Source organism: Heterodontus francisci, chromosome 49 (genome assembly GCF_036365525.1).
Source record: "Heterodontus francisci isolate sHetFra1 chromosome 49, sHetFra1.hap1, whole genome shotgun sequence".
NCBI classification, from domain to species: Eukaryota; Metazoa; Chordata; class Chondrichthyes; order Heterodontiformes; family Heterodontidae; genus Heterodontus; species Heterodontus francisci.
In genome coordinates this window covers 9,911,179-9,938,833 of record NC_090419.1, presented here as the reverse complement: position 1 = coordinate 9,938,833, position 27,655 = coordinate 9,911,179, and the positions used below count along the sequence as shown (strand labels likewise).

At 54.8% G+C, this 27,655-nt stretch overlaps 1 protein-coding gene across 8 annotated transcripts in view; it reads right to left on the bottom strand.

Annotated features, from left to right (window-relative positions):
- The window catches only part of LOC137358276 (plasma membrane calcium-transporting ATPase 3-like), a 110,351-nt gene that overhangs the window by 70,240 nt on the left and 12,456 nt on the right, over positions 1-27,655 (bottom strand). For 2 of the 8 annotated variants that reach the window (XM_068024180.1, XM_068024184.1), the window contains exons 5-8: positions 19,337-19,459; positions 15,695-15,859; positions 14,883-15,097; positions 2,794-3,036 (exon numbers count right to left, since the gene is read on the bottom strand). In XM_068024180.1, coding sequence (XP_067880281.1) covers positions 2,794-3,036; positions 14,883-15,097; positions 15,695-15,859; positions 19,337-19,459 — 746 coding nt within the window. Of the gene's footprint in view, positions 1-2,793; positions 3,037-14,882; positions 15,098-15,694; positions 15,901-16,514; positions 16,542-16,810; positions 16,820-17,225; positions 17,248-18,475; positions 18,512-19,129; positions 19,162-19,326; positions 19,460-27,655 lie in introns of all 8 variants that reach the window. The other 6 variants (XM_068024187.1, XM_068024186.1, XM_068024182.1 and 3 more) reach the window with 6 other exon arrangements.

The following is a 27,655-nucleotide window of genomic DNA, read 5'->3' as shown; positions in this document are numbered from 1 at the left end:
TATGTCCTGTTGCAGTCGATTGCTATCACCCTCACTGTCTGTCACACCTCCGAGTTTGGGATCATCGGCAAATTTTGAAATTTTACTCTGTATTCCAATATCCACATCATTTATATTTAGCAAAACAAGCAGTGGTCCCAGCACTGACCCTTGGGGAAACACCACTGTCTACCATCCTCCAGTCTGAAAAATAATCATTGACCACAACTTGCTGTTTTCTGTCCTTACAGCAACTTTATATCCAAGCTGACACTGATCTTCCTATTCCACAAGCTTCAATTCTGTTAACCAGCCTTTTATGTGGTACTTTGTTTTGCAGACAATATCCACCCCATTCCATTCATCAACCTTCTCTGTTACTTCATCAAAAATCAATTAGATTAGTCAAGCACGATCTGCCTTTTACAAATCCGTGCTGGCTCTCCTTAATTAACTCAAACCTCTCCAAGTGCCTGTTGATTTTCTCCCCTGACTATTGTTTCGAAAACCTTACCCACCACTGATGTTAAACTGACCGGCCTGTAATTATTAGGACTGTCCTTACACCCTTTCTTGAATAAGGGTGTCACATTTGCCACTCTCCAATCCTCTGGAACCTCCCCTGTATCTCAGGAAGATTGGAAGATTATGACAAACCCTTCCTTATCTCCATTCCCCACTTCCTTTAGCAACCTGGGATGCAAACCATTCGGACCAGGTGACCTATCTACTCTCAGCATAGCCAGCCTTTCCATGTACATCCTGCCTATTAATTTTCACCCCATCCATTACCTCTACCATCTCTGCTTCTAGCGATATTTTGTCAGCGTCCTCTTCTTTAGTAAACACTGACACAAAGTACTCATTAAGTATTCTAGCCTTGCTCTGTGCTTCTTAGCATATGTCACCCTCTTTGTCCCTAATAGGCCCCACTCCACCTCTTACTACCCACTTACTATTTACATGCTGGTAGATTTCTGGGTTTCCTTTTACGTTAACTGCCTTTCTATTCTCAGATTCTCTCTTTGCCAGTCTTATTTTCCTCTTCACTTCCCCTCTCAACTTATTGTATTTGACCTGGTTCTCGTTTGAAGAATTCACTTGACGTGCATCATACACTGTCTTTTTTGTTTCATCATATTCTCTATCTCCCTCGTCATCCAAGGAGCCCTGGTTTTTGTTCCCTTACCTTTCGCCCTTGTTGGAATGTACCTAACCTGTACCTGAAGCATCTCCTCCTTAAAGATCACCCATTATTCCGTTACAGTTTTTCCTGACAGTCTTTGGTTCCATTTTACCCTGGCTGGATCCCCTCTCATCCCATTGAAGTTAGCCCTCTTCCAATTTAGACGTTCTACTTTACATTGTTCCTTGCTCTTCTCCATTGCTAATCTAAACCTTATGATATAATGATCACTCTTACCCAAGTGCACCCCCACAGACACTTGGTCCTCCTCATTCCCCAGCACCAGACCCAGCAATGCCTCCCTCCTAGTTGGACCAAGAACATACTGATCAAGGAGCTCTCCTGAACACATTTCAGAAATTTCCCTCCACTTGCCCTTTACTCTAACATTATCCTAACCGATATTTGGGTAATTAAAGTCCCCCAATATCACCACTCTATATTTCTACCTCTGTGATTTCCCTGTAGATTTATTCCTCTATCTCTCTCTCACTATCTGGAGGCCTACAGAATACCCCCAGTAATGTGATCATACCCCTTATGTATCTCAACTCAAATCAAATGGATTCTGTCTTTGCCTCCTCAAGGACATTCCCTCTTCCCAACACGACAATGTCTTCCCTAATCAGTACTGTCACCCCATCTCCCTTTTGTCCTTCCCTATCTTTTCTGAACACTTGAATATTAAGTATCCTTGAATATTAAGTGCCCAGTTCTCACCATTTTTAAGCCACCTTTCCGTTATTGTTACTATATCATATTCCCACGTGGCTATTTGCGCTTTTGACTCACCAGCCTAATTGACCGCACTTTGTGCATTCTAAACTTGTCTTTGTATTCCTTGTGGTCCTTTTCAGTCTGCCGCTATCTAATATGGTCCTACTCCCTTCTCCAGTACTATCCAATACTCTCACTTTCTGCACCTGATTCCTCTTCTCTACTTCGATACACTGGTGACCATCCCACTTCCAATTTAGTTTAAACCCTCCCCAACTGCACTCGTGATCCTCCCCGCGAGGACATTGGTACCAGTCCTGTTGAGGTGCAACCTGCCCCTTCTGAATCGGTGCCTCCTGCCCCAGAACTGGTGGCACTATCCCAAGAATCTGAAGCCCTCCTTCCTGCACCATGCCTCTAGCGACGCATTGATCCTCTCTCTCACTAGTACATGGAACTGGGAGTAATCCAGAGATTACTACCTTCAAGGTCCTATTCTTAAACTTCCTCCCTAGCTCCTGAAAATCTGACAGTAGGACCTCAATACCTGCCCCCTCTGTGTCATTGTTACCGACGTGTACCGCAACTTCTGGCTCACTCCCTTCCCCCTGCAGAATATTCTGTACCCTCTCCATAATGTCCTTTACCCTGGCACCAGGGAGGCAACACACCATGCGGGACTCACACAGACGGTTACGGAAATGCCTGTCTGTCCCCCGAACTATGGAATCTCCTATACCAACTACACGTCTCTTTGCTGCTCCCTCCCGTGTGCAGTCCCTTGCACATTGGCGCCAAGGTCTGGACTGCACTCCTTCAAGATGTCATCACTCCCAGCAGTCTCCAACCAAACCCGTTTCTCTGTCTTCAAGTACAAAGGGTCCCCTTGTCCAGTGTCGCGGGATGCTTACCAGTATCTTGGTAGTGTAGGCACAGTTAACTGCGATGGCATATGTGATTAGCTCCAATGTTTCTGTTGGAATGCTGCTGGGCGGTGGGATTTCCTTGTAGAACACGTCCCCCACAAATACTTGAACAACGGTCATGCGGTTGGTGGTGAGGGTGCCAGTCTTGTCGGAGCATATTGCCGTGGCATTGCCCATCGTCTCGCAGGCATCCAGGTGTCTCACCAGGTTGTTGTCCTTCATCATTTTCTGAAGGAGAGGACACACCTCATTCAGAACAAAACCCTCAAAGACGCCCCTCTCCCGAAACTGTCAGGGGCCTCAGAAAGGGGTTACAGTCTCCACACACACACTGGCGCTCTCTCGCACGCACACAATAGCGCTCTCGCGCACACGCACTAGAACTCTCGCGCACACACACTAGAACTCTCTCGCACGCACACTAGAACTCTCTCGCACGCACACTAGAACTCTCTCGCACGCGCACTAGAACTCTCTCGCACGCGCACTAGAACTCTCTCGCACACGCACTAGAACTCTCTCGCACGCACACTAGAACTCTCTCGCACGCACACTAGAACTCTCTCGCGCACGCACTAGAACTCTCTCGCGCACGCACTAGAACTCTCTCGCGCACGCACTAGAACTCTCTCGCGCACGCACTAGAACTCTCTCGCGCACGCACTAGAACTCTCTCGCACACACACTAGAACTCTCTCGCACACACACTAGAACTCTCTCGCACACGCACTAGAACTCTCTCGCACACACACTGGCGCTCTCTCGCACGCACACTAGAACTCTCTCGCACGCACACTAGAACTCTCTCGCACGCGCACTAGAACTCTCGCGCACACGCACTAGAACTCTCGCGCACACGCACTAGAACTCTCTCGCACACGCACTAGAACTCTCTCGCGCACGCACTAGAACTCTCTCGCGCACGCACTAGAACTCTCGCGCACACGCACTAGAACTCTCGCGCACACGCACTAGAACTCTCTCGCGCACGCACTAGAACTCTCTCGCGCACGCACTAGAACTCTCTCGCGCACGCACTAGAACTCTCTCGCACACACACTAGAACTCTCTCGCACACACACTAGAACTCTCTCGCACACGCACTAGAACTCTCTCGCACACACACTGGCGCTCTCTCGCACGCACACTAGAACTCTCTCGCACGCACACTAGAACTCTCTCGCACGCACACTAGAACTCTCTCGCACGCACAATAGCGCTCTCGCGCACACACAATAGCGCTCTCGCGCACACGCACTAGAACTCTCTCGCACACACACTAGAACTCTCTCGCACACACACTAGAACTCTCTCGCACACACACTAGAACTCTCTCGCACACACACTAGAACTCTCTCGCACACACACTAGAACTCTCTCGCACGCACACAATAGCGCTCTCGCACAGCACTAGAACTCTCTCGCACGCACACTAGAACTCTCTCGCACGCACACTAGAACTCTCTCGCACGCACACTAGAACTCTCTCGCACGCACAATAGCGCTCTCGCGCACGCACGCAATAGCGCTCTCGCGCACGCACGCAATAGCGCTCTCGCGCACGCACGCAATAGCGCTCTCTCGCACACACACTAGAACTCTCTCGCACGCACACTAGAACTCTCTCGCACGCACACTACTCTCTCGCACGCACACTAGAACTCTCTCGCACGCACACTAGAACTCTCTCGCACGCACACAATAGCGCTCTCGCGCACACACACTAGAACTCTCTCGCACGCACACTAGAACTCTCTCGCACGCACACTAGAACTCTCTCGCACGCACACTAGAACTCTCGCGCACGCACACTAGAACTCTCGCGCACGCACACTAGAACTCTCTCGCACGCACACTAGAACTCTCTCGCACGCACACAATAGCGCTCTCGCGCACGCACACTAGAACTCTCTCGCACGCACACTAGAACTCTCTCGCACGCACACTAGAACTCTCGCGCACGCACACTAGAACTCTCTCGCACGCACACTAGAACTCTCGCGCACGCACACTAGAACTCTCTCGCACACACACAATAGCGCTCTCGCGCACGCACACTAGAACTCTCTCGCACACGCACTAGAACTCTCTCGCACGCGCACTAGAACTCTCTCGCACGCGCACTAGAACTCTCTCGCACGCGCACTAGAACTCTCTCGCACGCGCACTAGAACTCTCTCGCACGCGCACTAGAACTCTCTCGCACGCGCACTAGAACTCTCTCGCACGCGCACTAGAACTCTCTCGCACGCGCACTAGAACTCTCTCGCACGCACACTAGAACTCTCTCGCACGCACACTAGAACTCTCTCGCACGCACACTAGAACTCTCTCGCACGCACAATAGCGCTCTCGCGCACGCACGCAATAGCGCTCTCGCGCACGCACGCAATAGCGCTCTCGCGCACGCACGCAATAGCGCTCTCTCGCACACACACTAGAACTCTCTCGCACGCACACTAGAACTCTCTCGCACGCACACTACTCTCTCGCACGCACACTAGAACTCTCTCGCACGCACACTAGAACTCTCTCGCACGCACACAATAGCGCTCTCTCGCACACGCACTAGAACTCTCGCGCACGCACACTAGAACTCTCTCGCACACACAATAGCGCTCTCGCGCACGCACACAATAGCGCTCTCGCGCACGCACGCAATAGCGTTCTCGCGCACGCACACAATAGCGCTCTCGCGCACACACACTAGAACTCTCTCGCACGCGCACTAGAACTCTCTCGCACGCGCACTAGAACTCTCTCGCACGCGCACTAGAACTCTCTCGCACGCACACTAGAACTCTCTCGCACGCACACTAGAACTCTCGCGCACGCGCACTAGAACTCTCTCGCACACGCACTAGAACTCTCTCGCACACGCACTAGAACTCTCTCGCACGCACACTAGAACTCTCTCGCACACGCACTAGAACTCTCTCGCACGCGCACTAGAACTCTCTCGCACGCGCACTAGAACTCTCTCGCACACGCACAATAGCGCTCTCGCGCACACACTAGAACTCTAGCGCGCGCACACACTCTGGCGCGCGCGCACACACTCTGGCGCGCGCGCACACACTCTGGCGCGCGCGCACACACTCTGGCGCGCGCGCACACACTCTGGCGCGCGCGCACACACTCTGGCGCGCGCGCACACACTCTGGCGCGCGCGCACACACTCTGGCGCGCGCGCACACACTCTGGCGCGCGCGCACACACTCTGGCGCGCGCGCACACACTCTGGCGCGCGCGCACACACTCTGGCGCGCGCGCACACACTCTGGCGCGCGCGCACACACTCTGGCGCGCGCGCACACACTCTGGCGCGCGCACACACTCTGGCGCGCGCACACACTCTGGCGCGCGCACACACTCTAGCGCGCGCACACACTCTAGCGCGCGCACACACTCTAGCGCGCGCACACACTCTAGCGCGCGCACACACTCTAGCGCGCGCACACACTCTGGCGCGCGCACACACTCTGGCGCGCGCACACACTCTGGCGCGCGCACACACTCTAGCGCGCGCACACACTCTAGCGCGCGCACACACTCTAGCGCGCGCACACACTCTAGCGCGCGCACACACTCTAGCGCGCGCACACACTCTAGCGCGCGCACACACTCTAGCGCGCGCACACACTCTAGCGCGCGCACACACTCTAGCGCGCGCACACACTCTAGCGCGCGCACACACTCTAGCGCGCGCACACACTCTAGCGCGCGCGCACACACTCTAGCGCGCGCGCACACACTCTAGCGCGCGCGCACACACTCTAGCGCGCGCGCACACACTCTAGCGCACGCGCACACACTCTAGCGCACGCGCACACACTCTAGCGCGCGCACACACTCTAGCGCGCGCACACACTCTAGCGCGCGCACACACTCTAGCGCGCGCACACACTCTAGCGCGCGCACACACTCTAGCGCGCGCACACACTCTAGCGCGCGCCCACACTCTAGCGCGCGCCCACACTCTAGCGCGCGCGCACACTCTCACGCGCGCGCACACTCTAGCGCGCGGGCGCACACTCTAGCGCGCGGGCGCACACTCTAGCGCGCGCACACACTCTAGCGCGCGCACACACTCTAGCGCGCGCACACACTCTAGCGCGCGCACACACTCTAGCGCGCGCACACACTCTAGCGCGCGCACACACTCTAGCGCGCGCACACTCTAGCGCGCGCACACTCTAGCGCGCGCACACTCTAGCGCGCGCACACTCTAGCGCGCGCACACTCTAGCGCGCGCACACTCTAGCGCGCGCACGCACACTCCAGCGCGCACGCGCACACTCTAGCGCGCACACACTCTAGCGCGCACACACTCTAGCGCGCGCACACACACTCTAGCGCGCGCGCACACACTCTAGCGCGCGCGCACACTCTAGCGCGCGCGCGCACACTCTAGCGCGCGCGCGCACACTCTAGCGCGCGCGCGCACACTCTAGCGCGCGCACACTCTAGCGCGCGCACACACTCTAGCGCGCGCGCACACACTCTAGCGCGCGCGCACACTCTAGCGCACGCATACTCCAGCGCGCGCGCGCACACTCCAGCGCGCGCGCGCACACTCCAGCGCGCGCGCGCACACTCCAGCGCGCGCGCGCACACTCCAGCGCGCGCGCACACTCTAGCGCGCGCGCACACTCTAGCGCGCACACACTCTAGCGCGCACACACTCTAGCGCGCACACACTCTAGCGCGCACACACTCTAGCGCGCGCACACACTCTAGCGCGCGCACGCACACTCTAGCGCGCGCGCGCACACTCTAGCGCGCGCGCGCACACTCTAGCGCGCGCGCGCACACTCTAGCGCGCGCGCGCACACTCTAGCGCGCGCGCACACTCTAGCGCGCGCGCACACTCTAGCGCGCGCGCACACTCTAGCGCGCGCGCACACTCTAGCGCGCGCACACTCTAGCGCGCGCGCACACACTCTAGCGCGCGCGCACACTCTAGCGCACGCATACTCTAGCGCGCGCACGCATACTCTAGCGCGCGCACGCACACTCTAGCGCGCGCGCGCACACTCTAGCGCGCGCGCGCACACTCCAGCGCGCGCGCGCACTCTAGCGCGCGCGCACACTCTAGCGCGCGCGCTCACACTCTAGCGCGCGCGCACACTCTAGCGCGCGCGCACACTCTAGCGCGCGCGCACACTCTAGCGCGCGCACACACACTCCAGCGCGCGCGCGCACACTCTAGCGCGCGCGCACACTCTAGCGCGCGCACACTCTAGCGCGCGCGCACACTCTAGCGCGCGCGCACTCTAGCGCGCGCGCACACTCTAGCGCGCGCGCACACTCTAGCGCGCGCGCACACTCTAGCGCGCGCGCACACTCTAGCGCGCGCGCACACTCTAGCGCGCGCGCACACTCTAGCGCGCGCGCACACTCTAGCGCGCGCGCACACTCTAGCGCGCGCGCACACTCTAGCGCGCGCGCACACTCTAGCGCGCGCGCACACTCTAGCGCGCGCGCACTCTAGCGCGCGCACACTCTAGCGCGCGCACACTCTAGCGCGCGCACACACTCTAGCGCGCGCACACACTCTAGCGCGCGCACACACTCTAGCGCGCGCGCGCACACTTAAGCGCGCACGCGCACACTCTAGCGCGCACGCGCACACTCTAGCGCGCACGCGCACACTCTAGCGCACGCACGCACACTAGAACTCTCTCGCACACACACACTAGCTCTCGCACGCGTGCACACACACACACTAGCTCGTGCGCACACACACACGCTAGCTCTCGTGCACACACACACACAAGCTCTCGCACATGCATACACACACACACACACACTAGCTCTCACACACACACGCACACACTAGAACTCACGCACACACACACACACTAGAACTCACGCACACACACACACACTAGAACTCACGCACACACACACACACTAGAACTCACGCACACACACACACACTAGCTCTCGCGCACACACACACACACTAGAACTCACGCACACACACACAGTAGAACTCTCGCGCACACACACAGTAGAACTCTCGCGCACACACACAGTAGAACTCTCGCGCACACACACAGTAGAACTCTCGCGCACACACACAGTAGCTAACACTTGCACACACACTAGCTCACACACACACACACACACACACTAGCTCTCACACACACACACACTAGCTAACACTCGCACACACACTAGGGCGCCACAGTGGCGCAATGGTTAGCACCGCAGCCTCACAGCTCCAGCGACCCGGGTTCAATTCCGGGTACTGCCTGTGTGGAGTTTGCAAGTTCTCCCTGTGTCTGCGTGGGTTTTCTCCGGGTGCTCCGGTTTCCTCCCACAAGCCAAAAGACTTGCAGGTTGGTAGGTAAATTGGCCATTATAAATTGTCACTAGTATAGGTAGGTGGTAGGGAAATATAGGAACAGGTTTGTTGGGAATATGGGATTAGTATAAATGGGTGGTTGATGGTCGGCACAGACTCGGTGGGCCGAAGGGCCTGTTTCAGTGCTGTATCTCTAATCTAATCTAATCTCTCACACACACACACACACACACTAGCTCTCGCACACACACACACTAGCTCTCGCACACACACACTGGAACCCTCTCGCGTGCGCGCGCACTTGCTCTCACACACACACACACACACACACACTAGCTCACGCACACACACACACTAGCTCACGCACACACACACTAGCACTCGCACACACACACACTAGCTCTCGCACACACACACACTAGCTCTCGCACACACACACACTAGCTCACGCACACACACACTAGCTCTCGCACACACACACACTAGCTCTCGCACACACACACACTAGCTCTCGCACACACACACTGGAACCCTCTCGCGCGCGCGCACACACTAGCACTCTCGTGCGCGCGCACTTGCTCTCACACACACACACACACACACACTAGCTCACGCACACACACACACTAGCTCACGCACACACACACACTAGCACTCGCACACACACACACTAGCTCTCGCACACACACACACTAGCTCTCGCACACACACACTAGCTCACGCACACACACACACTAGCTCACGCACACACACACTAGCTCTCGCACACACACACACTAGCTCACGCACACACACACACTAGCTCACGCACACACACACACTAGCTCTCGCACAAACACACACACTAGCTCTCGCACACACACACACTAGCTCTCGCACACACACACTAGCTCTCGCACACACACACTAGCTCTCGCACACACACACACTAGCTCACGCACACACACACTAGCTCACGCACACACACACACTAGCTCACGCACACACACACTAGCTCACGCACACACACACACTAGCTCTCGCACACACACACTAGCTCACGCACACACACACACTAGCTCTCGCACACACACACACACTAGCTCTCGCACACACACACACTAGCTCTCGCACACACACACACTAGCTCACGCACACACACACTAGCTCTCGCACACACACACTAGCTCACGCACACGCACACACTAGCTCACGCACACGCACACACTAGCTCACGCACACGCACACACTAGCTCACGCACACGCACACAATAGCTCTCGCACACGCACACACTAGCTCTCGCACACACACACACTAGCTCTCGCACACACACTAGCTCACGCACACACACACACTAGCTCACGCACACACACACACTAGCTCTCGCACACACACTAGCTCACGCACACACACACACTAGCTCTCGCACACACACACACTAGCTCTCGCACACACACACACTAGCTCTCGCACACACACACTAGCTCACGCACACACACACACTAGCTCACGCACACACACACTAGCTCTCGCACACACACACTAGCTCACGCACACACACACTAGCTCACGCACACACACACACTAGCTCACGCACACACACACACTAGCTCACGCACACACACACAATAGCTCTCGCACACACACTAGCTCACGCACACACACTAGCTCACGCACACACACACACTAGCTCACGCACACACACACACTAGCTCACGCACACACACACACTAGCTCTCGCACACACACACACTAGCTCTCGCACACACACACACTAGCTCTCGCACACACACTAGCTCACGCACACACACTAGCTCACGCACACACACTAGCTCACGCACACACACTAGCTCACGCACACACACTAGCTCTCGCACACACACACACTAGCTCTCGCACACACACTAGCTCACGCACACACACACACTAGCTCTCGCACACACACACACTAGCTCTCGCACACACACACTAGCTCACGCACACACACACACTAGCTCTCGCACACACACACACACTAGCTCTCGCACACACACACACACACTAGCTCACGCACACACACACACTAGCTCTCGCACACACACACACTAGCTCTCGCACACACACACACTAGCTCTCGCACACACACACTAGCTCTCGCACACACACACTAGCTCTCGCACACACACACACACTAGCTCTCGCACACACACACTAGCTCTCGCACACACACACACACTAGCTCTCGCACACACACACACACTAGCTCTCGCACACACACACACTAGCTCACGCACACACACACACACTAGCTCACGCACACACACACTAGCTCACGCACACACACACACTAGCTCACGCACACACACACTAGCTCACGCACACACACACACACTAGCTCACGCACACACACACACACTAGCTCTCGCACACACACACTAGCTCTCGCACACACACACACTAGCTCTCGCACACACACACACTAGCTCTCGCACACACACACACTAGCTCACGCACACACACACACTAGCTCACGCACACACACACTAGCTCTCGCACACACACACACTAGCTCTCGCACACACACACACTAGCTCTCGCACACACACACACTAGCTCTCGCACACACACACACTAGCTCTCGCACACACACACTAGCTCTCGCACACACACACACTAGCTCTCGCACACCCACACACTAGCTCTCGCACACACACACACTAGCTCATGCACACACACACACTAGCTCTCGCACACACACACACACTAGCTCTCGCACACACACACACACTAGCTCTCGCACACACACACACTAGCTCTCGCACACACACACACTAGCTCTCGCACACACACACTAGCTCACGCACACACACACACTAGCTCTCGCACACACACACACTAGCTCTCGCACACACACACACTAGCTCTCGCACACACACACACTAGCTCACACACACACACAAGCTCTCGCACACACACACACTAGCTCACACACACACACACACTAGCTCACACACACACACACACTAGCTCACACACACACACACTAGCTCACACACACACTAGCTCACACACACACACACACTAGCTCACACACACACACACTAGCTCACACACACACACACTAGCTCACACACACACACACACTAGCTCACGCACACACACACACACTAGCTCTCGCACACATACACACTAGCTCTCGCACACACACACACTAGCTCTCGCACACACACACACTAGCTCACGCACACACACACTAGCCCTCGCACACACACACACACTAGCTCACACACACACACACACTAGCTCACACACACACACACTAGCTCACGCACACACACACTAGCTCACGCACACACACACTAGCTCACGCACACACACACTAGCTCACGCACACACACACACTAGCTCACACACACACACACACTAGCTCACACACACACACACACTAGCTCACGCACACACACACTAGCTCACGCACACACACACTAGCTCACGCACACACACACACTAGCTCACGCACACACACACACTAGCTCACGCACACACACACTAGCTCACGCACACACACACACTAGCTCTCGCACACACACACACTAGCTCTCGCACACACACACACTAGCTCTCGCACACACACACACTAGCTCACACACACACACACTAGCTCACACACACACACACACTAGCTCACACACACACACTAGCTCACACACACACACACACTAGCTCACACACACACACACACTAGCTCACACACACACACACTAGCTCACACACACACACACACTAGCTCACACACACACACACACTAGCTCACACACACACACACACTAGCTCACACACACACACACACTAGCTCTCGCACACACACACACTAGCTCACGCACACACACACACTAGCTCACGCACACACACACACTAGCTCACGCACACACACACACACTAGCTCTCGCACACACACACACTAGCTCACGCACACACACACACTAGCTCACGCACACACACACACTAGCTCACGCACACACACACTAGCTCACGCACACACACACTAGCTCACGCACACACACACACTAGCTCTCGCACACACACACTAGCTCACACACACACACACACTAGCTCACACACACACACACACTAGCTCACACACACACACTAGCTCACACACACACACACACTAGCTCACACACACACACACACTAGCTCACACACACACACACTAGCTCACACACACACACACACTAGCTCACACACACACTAGCTCACACACACACACTAGCTCACACACACACACACACTAGCTCACACACACACACACACTAGCTCACACACACACACACTAGCTCACACACACACACACACTAGCTCACACACACACACACACTAGCTCTCGCACACACACACACTAGCTCACGCACACACACACACTAGCTCACGCACACACACACACTAGCTCACGCACACACACACACACTAGCTCTCGCACACACACACACTAGCTCACGCACACACACACACTAGCTCACGCACACACACACTAGCTCACGCACACACACACTAGCTCACGCACACACACACACTAGCTCTCGCACACACACACTAGCTCACACACACACACACACTAGCTCACACACACACACACACACTAGCTCACACACACACACACACTAGCTCACGCACACACACACACTAGCTCACGCACACACACACTAGCCCTCGCACACACACACACACTAGCTCACACACACACACACACTAGCTCACACACACACACACACTAGCTCACACACACACACACTAGCTCACGCACACACACACTAGCTCTCGCACACACACACACTAGCTCACACACACACACACACTAGCTCACGCACACACACACTAGCTCTCGCACACACACACACTAGCTCACACACACACACACACTAGCTCACACACACACACACACTAGCTCTCGCACACACACACTAGCTCTCGCACACACACACACACTAGCACTCTCGCACGCCATCATTTTCTCAATGCGAGGACACACCTCATTCAGAACAAAACCCTCAAAGATCCTCTCCCAAAACGGTCAAGGGCCGCAGAGAGGAGTTACAGTTTCCACACGCTCACAGACACACAATCACTCCCACACACACACTCACCAATACACACACTCGCACAAAAACGCCCACTCACACACTGCGAGTGAACGTTACACGTAGAACAAATTCCCAATATCAATCTCAGTCAGTCAGTCATTCTCTCTGAGGGAGCACGACACTGTCGGAGGGTCAGTACCGAGGGAGCGCCGCACTGTCTGTGGGGCTCTCTTTCCCTGTCCCTTTCTCCCTTTCTCTCCTCCCTCTCTATTTCCCTCTCCTCTCTTTCTCTCTTGCTGTCTCTCTGTACTCCTCATTCCCTAACCTCTCCCTAACGGTCTCCCTCCCTTTATCAGTCTCATTCTCTCTCACTCCATTCCGGTCCCTCCCTCCCCCACTCTCTCTGTCTCCCTACTCTTCCCCTCGTGATCTCCCTCTCATTATCATTCTATCGCTCCGATTCTCTCCCTCCCTCCCCCTCATTTCCTCCCTCTCCACCTCGTGGACTGCCTGCTGTTTTCATGATCTCTCTCTCTCCCCCTCTGCCTCTCTTTTTGTCTCTCTCCCTCCTCGACCTTTCTCGCTCTTTTCTTTTGCTCTGGCTCCCTCAGCTCTCAGGCCATGACACCCCCGGAACCCTTCCCCATCACAGCTCCAACAAGGTCTGGAGCGGGCGGGCGGGGAACACACAGACGCCTGCTTCTCTTGAAGCGGTACTCACCTTGACAGAGTAGGCTAAGGAGATAGTGACGGCCAGCGGAAGGCCCTCGGGTACAGCCACCACCAGCACAGTCACACCGATGATAAAGAACTTGACAAAATGCTGGACGTAGACTGGGGTGCATTCTGTTATCCAAGCATTTCCCTTAATCCAAAACGTCTCAACCACAAAATACAACACCAAGATGATGACAGTTATGGCTGACATCACTAAACCTGGAAACAGAGGGGACAAAGAAAAGTCTCAATAACTTGTACCGTGTAGATCCATATAGCACAGGAGGAGACCATTCTGCCCATCCTGCCTCTTCCAGCTCTTTGAACGATCTGTCCAATTATTACCATTCCCCCCCCCCCCCCTCCTCTTGCCCCCCTAGCCATGTATGTATTTTTTAACCATTTCAAGTTTATCCAGTTCCCTTTATACAGCACGCAGTCCTGAACCTTTCACTTTTGAACTCAGTTCACGCGGAGAGACTGGGAGAAGCTGGGATTGTTCTCCTTCGAGCAGAGATGGTTAAGGGGAGATTTAATCGAGGCGTTCAGAATCAGGAAGGGTTTCGATGGAGTAAATCAGGAGAAACTGTTCCCAGTGGCGGGAGGGTCGGTAACCAGAGGGACACAGATTGAAGATAATCGGGAAAAGAACCAGAGGGGGGAGAGGAGGAGAAGTTTTTTGGCCGAGCTCAACGCTACATTTCACCCCCCACCCCCCCCCAGGTCTCCTTCCTATTTAACGCCCGGTGTTAGGCGTTTGACCCGCCAAGGGTCACGACCCGATTTGCCAATGGCGCGCCGCAGTACGCTGCTTACCCGCTTTGCCAATCTGCACGGCCAGCTTGGTCAACTTCCCTTGCAGAACCGACTTCTCCTTCTTGGGCACGTGGGACTTCTTCTTCTCCCGCTCATCCACCTCGCCCCCCTCGGCGCTCTTCAGCGGCTGCATCTCCATGGCAACGGCGCCGTCCTGCTTCTTAGCTGTGCATGGGATAGCAAACAGGCAGAGAGTGGGCGGGCGTCTGACCACCGGCAGCTGAGAGACCCCAGATCAGTGAGCGAGCAGGGAGTGAGAGGTCAGAGGGGAAAGATCGCAGGTCATCGAGCGAGGAGGGAATGTGGGGCAAAACAGAGCAAGGGAGCGGTATGTTTCATCCCAGTTGCAAAGCATGCTCAGTTAATCCCGCTGCACTGGAAAGTATTCTTCCAGCAATATATCTAGCCTGGTTTTCGGACAATCCCAAATTTAAATTAAGCCAACATTCATTCAGTTACACCAATGAAATATTTTCCAATCACACGGGCCTACAAATGGGGCCTGAGTAAACTAGGCCCGACAATCAACAGAAAGGCCAGGCAGTGAGGAACAGGCCAAAGGTGCCAACAAATCATTCTCGCCTCAGCCACCGGTTCCCACAAAAAGCCAGTTGGAGTTACGGAACACAAAATCCCACATCAAAATCCCCGGGAATCCCACATTCAGCTCCTCCTGAACCAAAGGCCCTCAGGGGTTACCAAGGGCTAACAGGCAGGCAAAGGAGTGAGAGGTCAAAAAGATCTCGCTCCCTATCCCTCAACCAACACACCTCTCTCCCTAGCCCTCAACCCAACATCTCCCATATCCCCCACCTCGAGCCCTTATCCCTCACTCCCACCTTGCGCCCTTATCCCTCACCCCCACCTCTCACCATAGTTCTCAACCCCACTGACCTACCTTCTCTCCATATCCCTCAATCTTCTTCTGTAAACATATCTAATTGCCTCTTGGATCCACTGTTACTATTCTCTTCACAATTCTATTCCCTTTGGGTGAAAAGCTCCCCATGCCTCTCTTTTACCTGATTTCCTCACTTTTAACCCATGTCCCCTGGGATTTGAAACCTTTCTCCACAGTGGATCCAGTGGATTCTTGAAAGCTACAAGTTGGGACACCTGAAGTCTCTTCCTTCCTCAAAAGAACAGTGAGCCTGTCTGGTTTACCTCTCCTCAGGGTTTCAAAGAACAAAGAACAGGACAGCCATTCGGCCCTCCAAGCCTGCGCCAATCTTGATGCCTGTCTAAACTAAAACCTTCTGCACTTCCGGGGACCGTATCCCTCTATCCCCATCCTATTCATGTATTTGTCAAGATAACTCTTAAACGTCGCTATCGTACCTGCTTCCACCACCTCCCCCGGCAGCAGGTTCCAGGCACTCACCACCCTCTGTGTAAAGAACTTGCCTCGCACATCCCCTCTAAACTTTGCCCCTCGCACCTTAAACCTATGTCCCCTAGTAACTGACTCTTCCACCCTAGGAAAAAGCTTCTGACTATCCACTCTGTCCATGCCACTCATAACTTTGTAAACCTCTATTATGTCGCCCCTCCACCTCCGTCGTTCGAGTGAAAACAATCCGAGTTTTTCCAACCTCTCCTCATAGCTAATGCCCTGCAGACCAGGCAACATCCTGGTAAACCTCCTCTGTACCCTCTCCAAAGCCTCCACGTCCTTCTGGTAGTGTGGTGACCAGAATTGCACGCAATATTCTAAGTGTGGCCTAACTAAGGTTCTGTACAGCTGCAGCATGACTTGCCAATTTTTATACTCTATGCCCCGACTGATGAAGGCAAGCATGTCGTATGCCTTCTTGACTACCTTATCCACATGCGTTGCCACTTTCAGTGACCTGTGGACCTGTACGCCCAGATCTCTCTGCCTGTCAATACTCCTAAGGGTTCTGCCATTTACTGTATACTTCCAACCTGTATTAGATCTTCCAAAATGCATTATCTCACATTTGTCCAGATTAAACTCCATCTGCCATTTCTCCGCCCAAGTCTCCAACCGATCTATATCCTGCTGTATCTTCTGACAATCCTCATCACTATCCGCAACTCCACCAACCTTTGTGTCGTCCGCAAACTTACTAATCAGACCAGCTACATTTTCCTCCAAATCATTTATATATACTACAAACAGCAAAGGTCCCAGCACTGATCCCTGCGGAACACCACTAGTCACAGCCCTCCATTCAGAAAAGAACCTTCTGTCTCCTATGACCGAGCCAGTTCTGTATCCATCTTGCCAGCTCACCTCTGATCCCGTGTGACTTCACCTTTTGTACCAGTCTGCCATGAGGACCTGCTCAAAGGCTTTACTAAAGTCCATATAGACAACATCCACTGCCCTTCCTTCATCAATTATCTTCGTCACTTCCTCAAAAAACTCAATCAAATTAGTAAGACACGACCTCCCCTTCACAAAACCATGCTGTCTCTCGCTAATAAGTTTGTTTGTTTCCAAATGGGAGTAAATCCTGTCCCGAAGAATCCTCTCTAATAATTTCCCTACCACTAACGTAAGGCTCACCAGCCTATAATTTCCTGGATTATCTTTGCCACCCTTCTTAAACAAAGGAACAACATTGGCTATTCTCCAGTCCTCTGGGACCTCACCTGTAGCCAATGAGGATGCAAAGATTTCTGTCAAGGCCCCATCAATTTCCTCCCTTGCCTCCCTCAGTATTCTGGGGTAGATCCCATCAGGCCCTGGGGACTTATCTACATTAATGCTTTGCGAGACGCCCAATACCTCCTCCTTTTTGATAACGACATGACCCAGACTATCTACACTCCCTTCCCTAGCCTCATTCCCTAGATTCCCTCCTGTGTCCTTGAGTGGGCCAACCCTTTCCCTGGCTAGCCTCTTGCTCTTTATATACGTATAAAAAACCTTGGGATTCTTCTTAATCCTGTTTGCCAATGACTTTTCATGACCCCTGTTAGCCCTCCTGACTCCTTGCTTAAGTTCTTTCCTACTTTCTTTATATTCCTCAAGGGATTCGTCTGTTCCTAGCCTTCCAGCCCTTACAAATGCTTCCTTTTTCTTTTTGACTAGGCTCACAATATCCCATGTTATCCAAGCTTCCCGAAACTTGCCTTTCTTCCTCACATGAACATGCTGGTCCTGAATTCTAATCAGCTGACGTTTGAAAGACTCCCACATGTCGGATGTTGATTTACCCTCAAACAGCCGCCCCCAATCTAAATTCTTCAGTTCCTGCCTAATATTGTTATAATTAGCCTTCCCCCAATTTAGCACCTTCACCCGAGGACTACTCTTATCCTTATCCACCAGTACCTTAAAACGTACGGAATTATGGTTTCCCCACTCTTTCCCCCTCATCCCTAGCTGTCAAGGGCAAGACACACACAGATGAGATCTGTCTAATGACCTGATACTTCTAACAACATGGCCTCCTCAACAGCAACCCTTTGACCTCTCCTGCGACCTTTCCTTCGGCCTAGCTACAATCGAAGGCACATGCCCTGTGCCCTTCCCAACCCCTGTGGCTTTGGGGCACCTCAGATTAACATTCCTGCTCGCAGATGCTTTAGAAGCAACTGCTTCCTGCAGGGGAGGAGGATCTCGAGGGTGAGCCCTCACGCCCACGGGCACGACCATTCACTGGAGCCCACCTTTCTTCTTCTTTTCCTCCTCCTCGACCCCGGACCCAAGAAGGGTGAAGATGATCCCAGTCTGCGAGTTAATCCCAACCGCCGTCACGACCATGCGACCCGAACCTTCCATGACATGGGTGCCTGGAGAAAGAGACGGCAACCATTGACTTTGTCCGACAGTCCCAATTTTACACTCCCTCCTCTGGACGACCGCTGGCTTGGCCTCAGCTGCAGGACGGTGTCCAATTCTGGGCACCACACTTTAGGAAGGATGACTAGGCCTTGGAAAAGGTGCGGAGCAGATTGATCAGAATGGTACCAGGGATGAGGCACTTCAGTTATGTGGTGAGGTTAGAGAAGCTGGGGTTGTTCTCTATGCTAAGGGATGAGGCAAGATTTGAAGTTCAATTAGAACGGCATTAGGGATATGGTGAGAGGTGGGGGTGAGGGATATGGTGAGTTTGTTAGAAAAAGGAAATATTGCTGGGAGTATTTGATGGGGGACAGTGTAGAGGGAGCTTTCTTTTTTTTGGGCCTCCTTATCTCGAGAGACAATGGATACGCGCCTGGAGGTGGTCAGTGGTTTGTGAAGCAGCGCCTGGAGTGGCTATAAAGGCCAATTCTAGAGTGACAGGCTCTTCCACAGGTGCTGCAGAGAAATTTGTTTGTTGGGGCTGTCGCACAGTTGGCTCTCCCCTTGCGCCTCTATCTTTTTTCCTGCCAACTACTAAGTCTCTTCGACTCGCCACATTTTAGCCCTGTCTTTATGGCTGCCCGCCAGCTCTGGCGAATGCTGGCAACTGACTCCCACGACTTGTGATCAATGTCACACGATTTCATGTCGCGTTTGCAGACGTCTTTATAACGGAGACATGGACGGCCGGTGGGTCTGATACCAGTGGCGAGCTCGCTGTGCAATGTGTCTTTGGGGATCCTGCCATCATCCATGCGGCTCACATGGCCAAGGCATCTCAAGCGCCGCTGACTCAGTAGTGTGTACAAGCTGGGGATGTTGGCCGCCTCGAGGACTTCTGTGTTGGAGATACGGTCCTGCCACCTGATGCCAAGTATTCTCTGGAGGCAGCACAGATGGAATGAATTGAGACATCGCTCTTGGCTGACATACGTTGTCCAGGCCTCGCTGCCATAGAGCAAGGTACTGAGGACACAGGCCTGATACACTCGGACTTTTGTGTTCCGTGTCAGTGCGCCATTTTCCCACACTCTCTTGGCCAGTCTGGACATAGCAGTGGAAGCCTTTCCCATGCGCTTGTTGATTTCTGCATCTAGAGACAGGTTACTGGTGATAGTTGAGCCTAGGTAGGTGAACTCTTGAACCACTTCCAGAGCGTGGTCGCCAATATTGATGGATGGAGCATTTCTGACATCCTGCCCCATGATGTTTGTTTTCTTGAGGCCGATGGTTAGGCTAAATTCATTGCAGGCAGCCGCAAACCTGTCGATGAGACTCTGCAGGCACTCTTCAGTGTGAGATGTTAAAGCAGCATCGTCAGCAAAGAGGAGTTCCCTGATGAGGACTTTCCGTACTTTGGACTTCGCTCTTAGATGGGCAAGGTTGAACAACCTGCCCCCTGATCTTGTGTGGAGGAAAATTCCTTCTTCAGAGGACTTGAACGCATGTGAAAGCAGCAGGGAGAAGAAAATCCCAAAAAGTGTGGGTGCGAGAACACAGCCCTGTTTCACGCCACTCAGGATAGGAAAGGGCTCTGATGAGGCGCCGCTATGCTGAATTGTGCCTTTCATATTGTCATGGAATGAGGTGATGATACTTAGTAGCTTTGGTAGACATCCGATCTTTTCTAGTAGTCTGAAGAGACCACGTCTGCTGACGAGGTCAAAGGCTTTGGTGAGATCAATGAAAGCAATGTAGAGGGGCATCTGTTGTTCACGGCATTTCTCCTGTATCTGACGAAGGGAGAACAGCATGTCAACGGTCGATCTCTCTGCACGAAAGCCACACTGTGCCTCAGGGTAGACGCGCTCGGCCAGCTTCTGGAGCCTGTTTAGAGCGACTCGAGCAAAGACTTTCCCCACTATGCTGAGCAGGGAGATTCCACGGTAGTTGTTGCAGTCACCGCGGTCACCTTTGTTTTTATAGAGGGTGATGATATTGGCATCGCGCATGTCCTGAGGTACTGCTCCCTCGTCCCAGCACAGGCATAGCAGTTCATGTAGTGCTGAGAGTATAGCAGGCTTGGCACTCTTGATTATTTCAGGGGTAATGCTGTCCTTCCCAGGGGCTTTTCCGCTGGCTAGAGAATCAATGGCATCACTGAGTTCCGATTTGGTTGGCTGTATGTCCAGCTCATCCATGACTGGTAGAGGCTGGGCTGCATTGAGGGCAGTCTCAGTGACAGCATTCTCCCTGGAGTACAGTTCTAGGTAGTGCTCAACCCAGCGGTCTATCTGTTTGTGTTGGTCAGTGATTATGTCCCCTGATTTAGATTTGAGGGGGGCGATCTTCTTGATGGTTGGCCCAAGAGCTCTCTTCATGCCATCATACATTCCTCTGATGTTTCCGGTGTCTGAGGCCAGCTGAATATGACTGCATAGGTGTTGCCAGTAGTCGTTTGCGCAGCGCCTGGCTGTTCTTTGTGCAGTGCTTCTGGCTGCTTTAAGTGTTGCGGATGTTAAATCGCTGGGGGCTTTCTTGTAGTTCAACAGTGCAATGTGCTTAGCGGCTATGACAGGTTCCAGCTCTTCATTATGAGATTGAAACCAGTCTGCATTTCTCTTTGCACTTTTGCTGTAGGTGGTCAAAGCTGACTCATAGATGGCATCTCTGATGTGGGCCCACTTGGTCTCAGCATCCCCTGTGGGAGTGTTTTGAAGGGCTGTTACAAGTGAATTTAGAAATTTTTGTAACAGCTGTGGGTGAGAAATTCTGCTCGTGTTGATGCGCGGGTGGCCCTTCTGCTTGGAATGATGCAACTTCTTTGGTCTGAGTCTAACCTTGCTGCACACCAGGGAGTGGTCGGTGTCGCAGTCCGCACTGCGGAAGCTGCGTGTGATTTGAACACTGTTTAAGGTGGCTCGCCTTGTGACGATGAGGTCAAGCTGGTGCCAACGACGTGATCTTGGGTGCCTCCATGAAACCTGGTGACAGGGTTTAGTGTGAAAGAACGAGTTGGTGATGCAGAGGTTCTGATAGGTACACAACTCAAGCAGTCTCTGCCCGTTCTCATTCATCCTTCCAACGCCATAGCGCCCAAGGCAGGAGGGCCATGAGTCATGGTCGGCCCCAACCCTGGCATTAAAGTCCCCCAGCAGGAATAGGTGTTTGGTGTTGGGGATGCTGCTAATGATGTTATGGAGTTGTTCATAGAACTGGTCTTTAGCTTCAGGTGGGGAGCAGAGTGTTGGAGCATAGATGCTGAGTAGGTGTACTGGACCAGAGGTGGTGAGCAGTCGGATGGACAGTATGCGTTCCGAGCCATTTGAGGGAGGCTCCATCATGCTGAGCAAGGAGTTTCTGATGGCGAAGCCCACTCCATGCTGTCTTGGTTCTTCAGGATCCCTGCCCTGCCAGAAGAAGGTGTAGTCTTGCTCTGCTAGAGATCCACTCGCGGGGAGGCGAGTCTCCTGAAGTGCTGCAATGTCTACATTGAGTCTACTGAGCTCGTTGTTAATGATGGCGGTCTTCCGAGAATCGTTGATTTGTGTAAGGTCTTCCGACAGGCCAGGACACATAGTTCTGACGTTCCAGCTTGCAAAGCGAAGGGCTGGTACCTTCTTTCCTTTTTTCATGTTGTTTGGTGCGGTGTATCAGTCCACCTTTCGGGCAATGACCCTGAGCTCCAAGCACCCATTGAAGCAGGCAGACTGTGGCGGGACAGAACCTTATTGACCGGGGGCTGCCCGGTTTGAGGCGGGCGGTAGCTGTCCAGTGAGGTGCAATGACCTCTCCCACCGACAAAGGCAACCCGTGGCGCCCAGTTTCTACGCCAATTTATCTGGACTTATAACCCGTAACTGCTGCCTTCCGTGTTGTTTTAGTTGCTGTGAGGCAACTATGGAGTGACCTCTCCATGGCGCATGCCTGGGCAAGTTTATGGAGGTTGAGAGTTGCCCAGTTGTCAAAATCCCCCTCTCGGCCTTTCTGGTGGGGTCCAAAGGAGTGCAGGACACGACGTTTGGCACCAGTATGGCTGCAGGAACTGCCGGAAACATGCCAAAGGTGACACATGACCGCCAACGGGGTTCCACTCCGGATTATTTGTTAGGGTTTACTCCCTTAGCCTTGGTCTCTCCCGAGACGCCCACAAGGCAGTGGGGTTGTTAGGGCCCCTACACAGGTGTAGGATGGTGCCTGTGGGAGGAGGGGATGCGAGGGGGAGGGGTGGAGGGAGGGGGGGTGCGAGGGGGAGCTGGGAAGGGGGCTGTAAGGGGGTGGGGGGGGTGCAGGGGGGGGGGGCGGGCTGGGACGGGGTTGTTGGGGGGTGAGCTGAGAGGGTGGAGCAGGGAAGGGGAAGGGGGGGGAAAAGGGGGGCGGGGAAAGCGGGTGCAGGTAGTAAGGTCCCAAGTGCCCACCATCGACGTCCGGAAAGCTCATCCACGTCCTTCAGGAGGTGAAGCATCTTTTGGCAGACTTACAGAGGTGATTACATTCATTAAAGGGAGCTTTACTCTGTATCTAACCCCCGTACTGTACCTGTCCTGGGAGTATTTGATGGGGACAGTGTAGAGGGAGCTTTACTCTGTATCTAACCCCCGTACTGTACCTGTCCTGGGAGTATTTGATGGGGACAGTGTAGAGGGAGCTTTACTCTGTATCTAACACCCGTTTTTTTGTTTTACAGAGGAGCCAATCCCCATTTTTTTTTTCCCAAGGTTGCCTTTATACCCCAGGCCCCTTTTATATATTTTATGTCGAGGGGGCCTTTATTCCTCAGGCCCCCTTTATACACACACTTATATTTTTAACATAACTTTATTAAAACTAGAAATAAACAAAAACTCAAATTAAAATGCCATTCTTGGCGTCGACGATGCACTCCAGTCCCTGCGGTGCCCACCGGTCGCGGAAGGCCTCAAGCGGACCGGCGGACACCGCATGCTCCTTCTCCAGGGACACCTGGGCGCGAACATAACCGCGGAAGAGGGGCAGGTAATCGGGGAAGACGGACCCCCCGACAGCCCACAGCCTGGACCTGTGAATTGCCACCTTGGCCAGGCCCAGGAGCAGACCGACGAGGAGATCCTCCTCCCGGCCCAAGCCCCTCCGCACCGGGTGCCCAAAGATCAGGAGCGTGGGACTGAAGTGCAGCCAGAATTTGAGGAGAAGCCCCTTCAGATACACAAATAGGGGCTGCAACCTCGCACACTCCGTTTCAACGTGGAACACGGACTCGTCCAGGCCGCAGAAAGTACAGGTGGCCTGGGAGTCCGTGAACCGACTGAAAAGTCTATTGCACGGGACTGCTCTCTGCAGCACCCTCCACCCCAGGTCCCCGATGTAAAGGGGGAAGACTCCCGTGTAGAGAGACCTCCATCGGGGTTTCCCCTCGCCGCCAGATGGCAACGCGGACCGCCAGGGCGTGTCCGGCCGGCTGACGACGGCGAGGAAGTGGAGAGTGTGCAGGAGCAGCCCGTACAGGAAACCCCTCCGCGCCGATTGGAATGGCACGGAGGGCATTTCCGAGAGGCGGCTCGGGTTGTGCGGGACCGGCTCCCGAGGAGGGTTTCGGGGCCTGGGTCCGATGAGCAGTTCCGGCCGAGCGGGGGTCAGCTCCGCTGGGATCGCTCCGCACTCCCGAGCCCCCTCGCCACCCGCAGTAAGGGGCGTCCCGGGGGTTTCGGCTACTCCTCCGCCCGCCGGACCGTCCTCGGAGTAGGCCGCCCGGACAGCCGAGGCGTTCTCCTCCGCCGGCGGGGGAGCACCCTGACTGGAGGCGACCATGTTCCAGACTCGGAAAAGATCCCGGTAAAAGACAGGCAACTCCCTCAGAGAGGCGCGGCTAACGGACTCCACCGGGAGCTGCGTGTCGTCTTGAAGGCAGTGACACTGGTGGAAAAAATACGTCGCCAGCGCACACCATCTGGGAGGACGTTCGACGTACAGGTATCTCTGCAGGGTCCGAAGGCGGAGAGTCGCAGCCTGGGTGCGGACGCACACCAGCGATTGACCGCCCTCCTCGATCGGGAGACTCAGGACCGCGGCAGAGACCCAGTGTTTCCTCTTGCCCCAGAAGAAATCGACGCGTTTCTTCTGGATCTTGGTGGCAAATACAAGGGGCGGGGACAAAGTGACCAACCAGTACCACAACATGGAGGCCACCAGTTGGTTTATGACCAACGCTCGGCCCCTGTAGGAAAGCACTCGGAGCAGTCCTGTCCAGCGCCCCAGCCGAGCGGTGACTTTCGCCTCCAACTCCTGCCAGTTTGCCGGCCAGGCTTCCTCAGCGGGGCTAAGGTGGACTCCCAGATAGAGGAGGTGCGTGGTGCTCCACGCAAAAGGTGTCATCTCCTCCGGCAGGGAGTCCACCCGCCACTGACCAACCAGGAGTCCGGAACATTTCTCCCAATTGATCCTTGCGGAGGACGCGGCAGAAAAGGTCTGCTGGCAGTCGCTCATCCTCCGCAAGTCAACGGGATCTGTGATTGCGAGGAGCACGTCGTCGGCGTAAGCCGAGAGGACGACCCGCATGGCCGGCTCGCGCAGAGCCAATCCCGTCAACCTCCTGCGAAGCAGGCACAGGAAGGGCTCCACGCAGATGGTATACAATTGGCCGGACATGGGGCACCCCTGACGCACTCCTCTCTCAAAGCGAAGGGGCGCCGTCAAGGACCCGTTAACTTTGACTAGACACTCTGCGGCGGCGTATAAAAGTCGGACCCGGGCCACAAAATGCAGCCCGAGTCCGAAAGCGCGCAGAGTCCCGAAAAGGTATTCGTGATCCACCCTGTCGAACACCTTCTCCTGATCGAGGGAGAGAAAGGCGACCGACTGACCAGTCCTCTGGGAAAGATGGATCAGGTCCCTGACCAGGTGGATGTTGTCCTGGATGGACTGCCCTGCGCCACGAGAGGAGCATCTCCCTGGTCGCCAGGCTTTCCCCCAGGACCCGCGCGTAATCGTCCCCCAGGACGTCCCAGAACGCCCTGAGGAACTCCACGGTCAACCCATCCAGCCCTGGGGATTTGCCCCTCGAGAGCTGGTGGAGGGCGCCAGTCAGCTCCGCAAACGTGAGCGGAGCCTCCAATCCTTCGGCGCCCTCCGGGCTGACCAGCGGCAGGTCCTCCCACAAAACTCTGCGCGCATCCTCGCTGGACGGATCCGGAGAGAACAACGCACTGTAATAAGTACGGACCAGGAGGCCCATTCCCTCCGGATCCGTGATGGAGGATCCGTCGTCGGACTGCAGCTCAACGAGCTGCTTACGGACCCCCCGCCATTTTTCCAGCGAGTAGAAGAAGGGTGAGGCGCGGTCCAAATCTTCCAGGATCTGGATCCGCGACCTCACGTACGCGCCTCGGGACCCTATGAGCTGCAGGTCCCTCAGCGCGCCCTTCTTCTCTTTGTACGCCTGCCACAGGGCCGTGTCCACGACGGCATGACCGAGGCGGGACTCCAAGTCGAGCACCTCCCTCTCAAGGCGCCCGATCTCGGCTTCCCGCCTCTTGGTTGACCCCTTCGCGTACTCCTGACAGAAGACGCGGAGGTGAGTCTTGCCCACATCCCACCATAGCCTCAAGGAGGGGAAGCCCCCCTGCTTCCTTCTCCAGTCGGCCCAGAATCGACAGGATGAGTCCTGAAATCGCTCGTCCTCCAGCAGCCAGTTGTTAAAGTGCCAGTACGCGGACCCCGCCCGCGTGCGGAGCGGAGTGAACTCCGCCCACACCAGGCGGTGGTCCGAGCACGGCACCAGCCGCATGGAGGCCGCCGAAACGCGGGAGACGTACGCCTGCGAAATGTAGAGGCGGTCGATTCGCGACCCCCCTCCTCCAGACCTCCACGTGAAGGCGTTGGAGTCGGGATGGAGATTCCGCCAGACGTCCACCAAGTTAAGGGAGCTGATCCCCCCCGAGGATGATGCACTCGCCGCTATCGATGGAGCTCAAGAGAGCGGACACTTCTTCAAAGAAGCGCGCTTGCAACGCGCCAGGCCTGGGCGCGTACACGTTCACAAAGTGGAGCGGCACGCTACCCAGGCGAACGGCGAGGTGGAGCAAGCGGCCCGGCACTAGCTCCTTGACCCCCACGATGTCCGGCTGAAACGTCGGGGCCAACAAGATAGCCACCCCACTAGAAATAGGGGTGAGGTGACTCATGTAGACCCCACCCTGCCACTCCAGGAGCCAGGTGGCTTCGTCTCC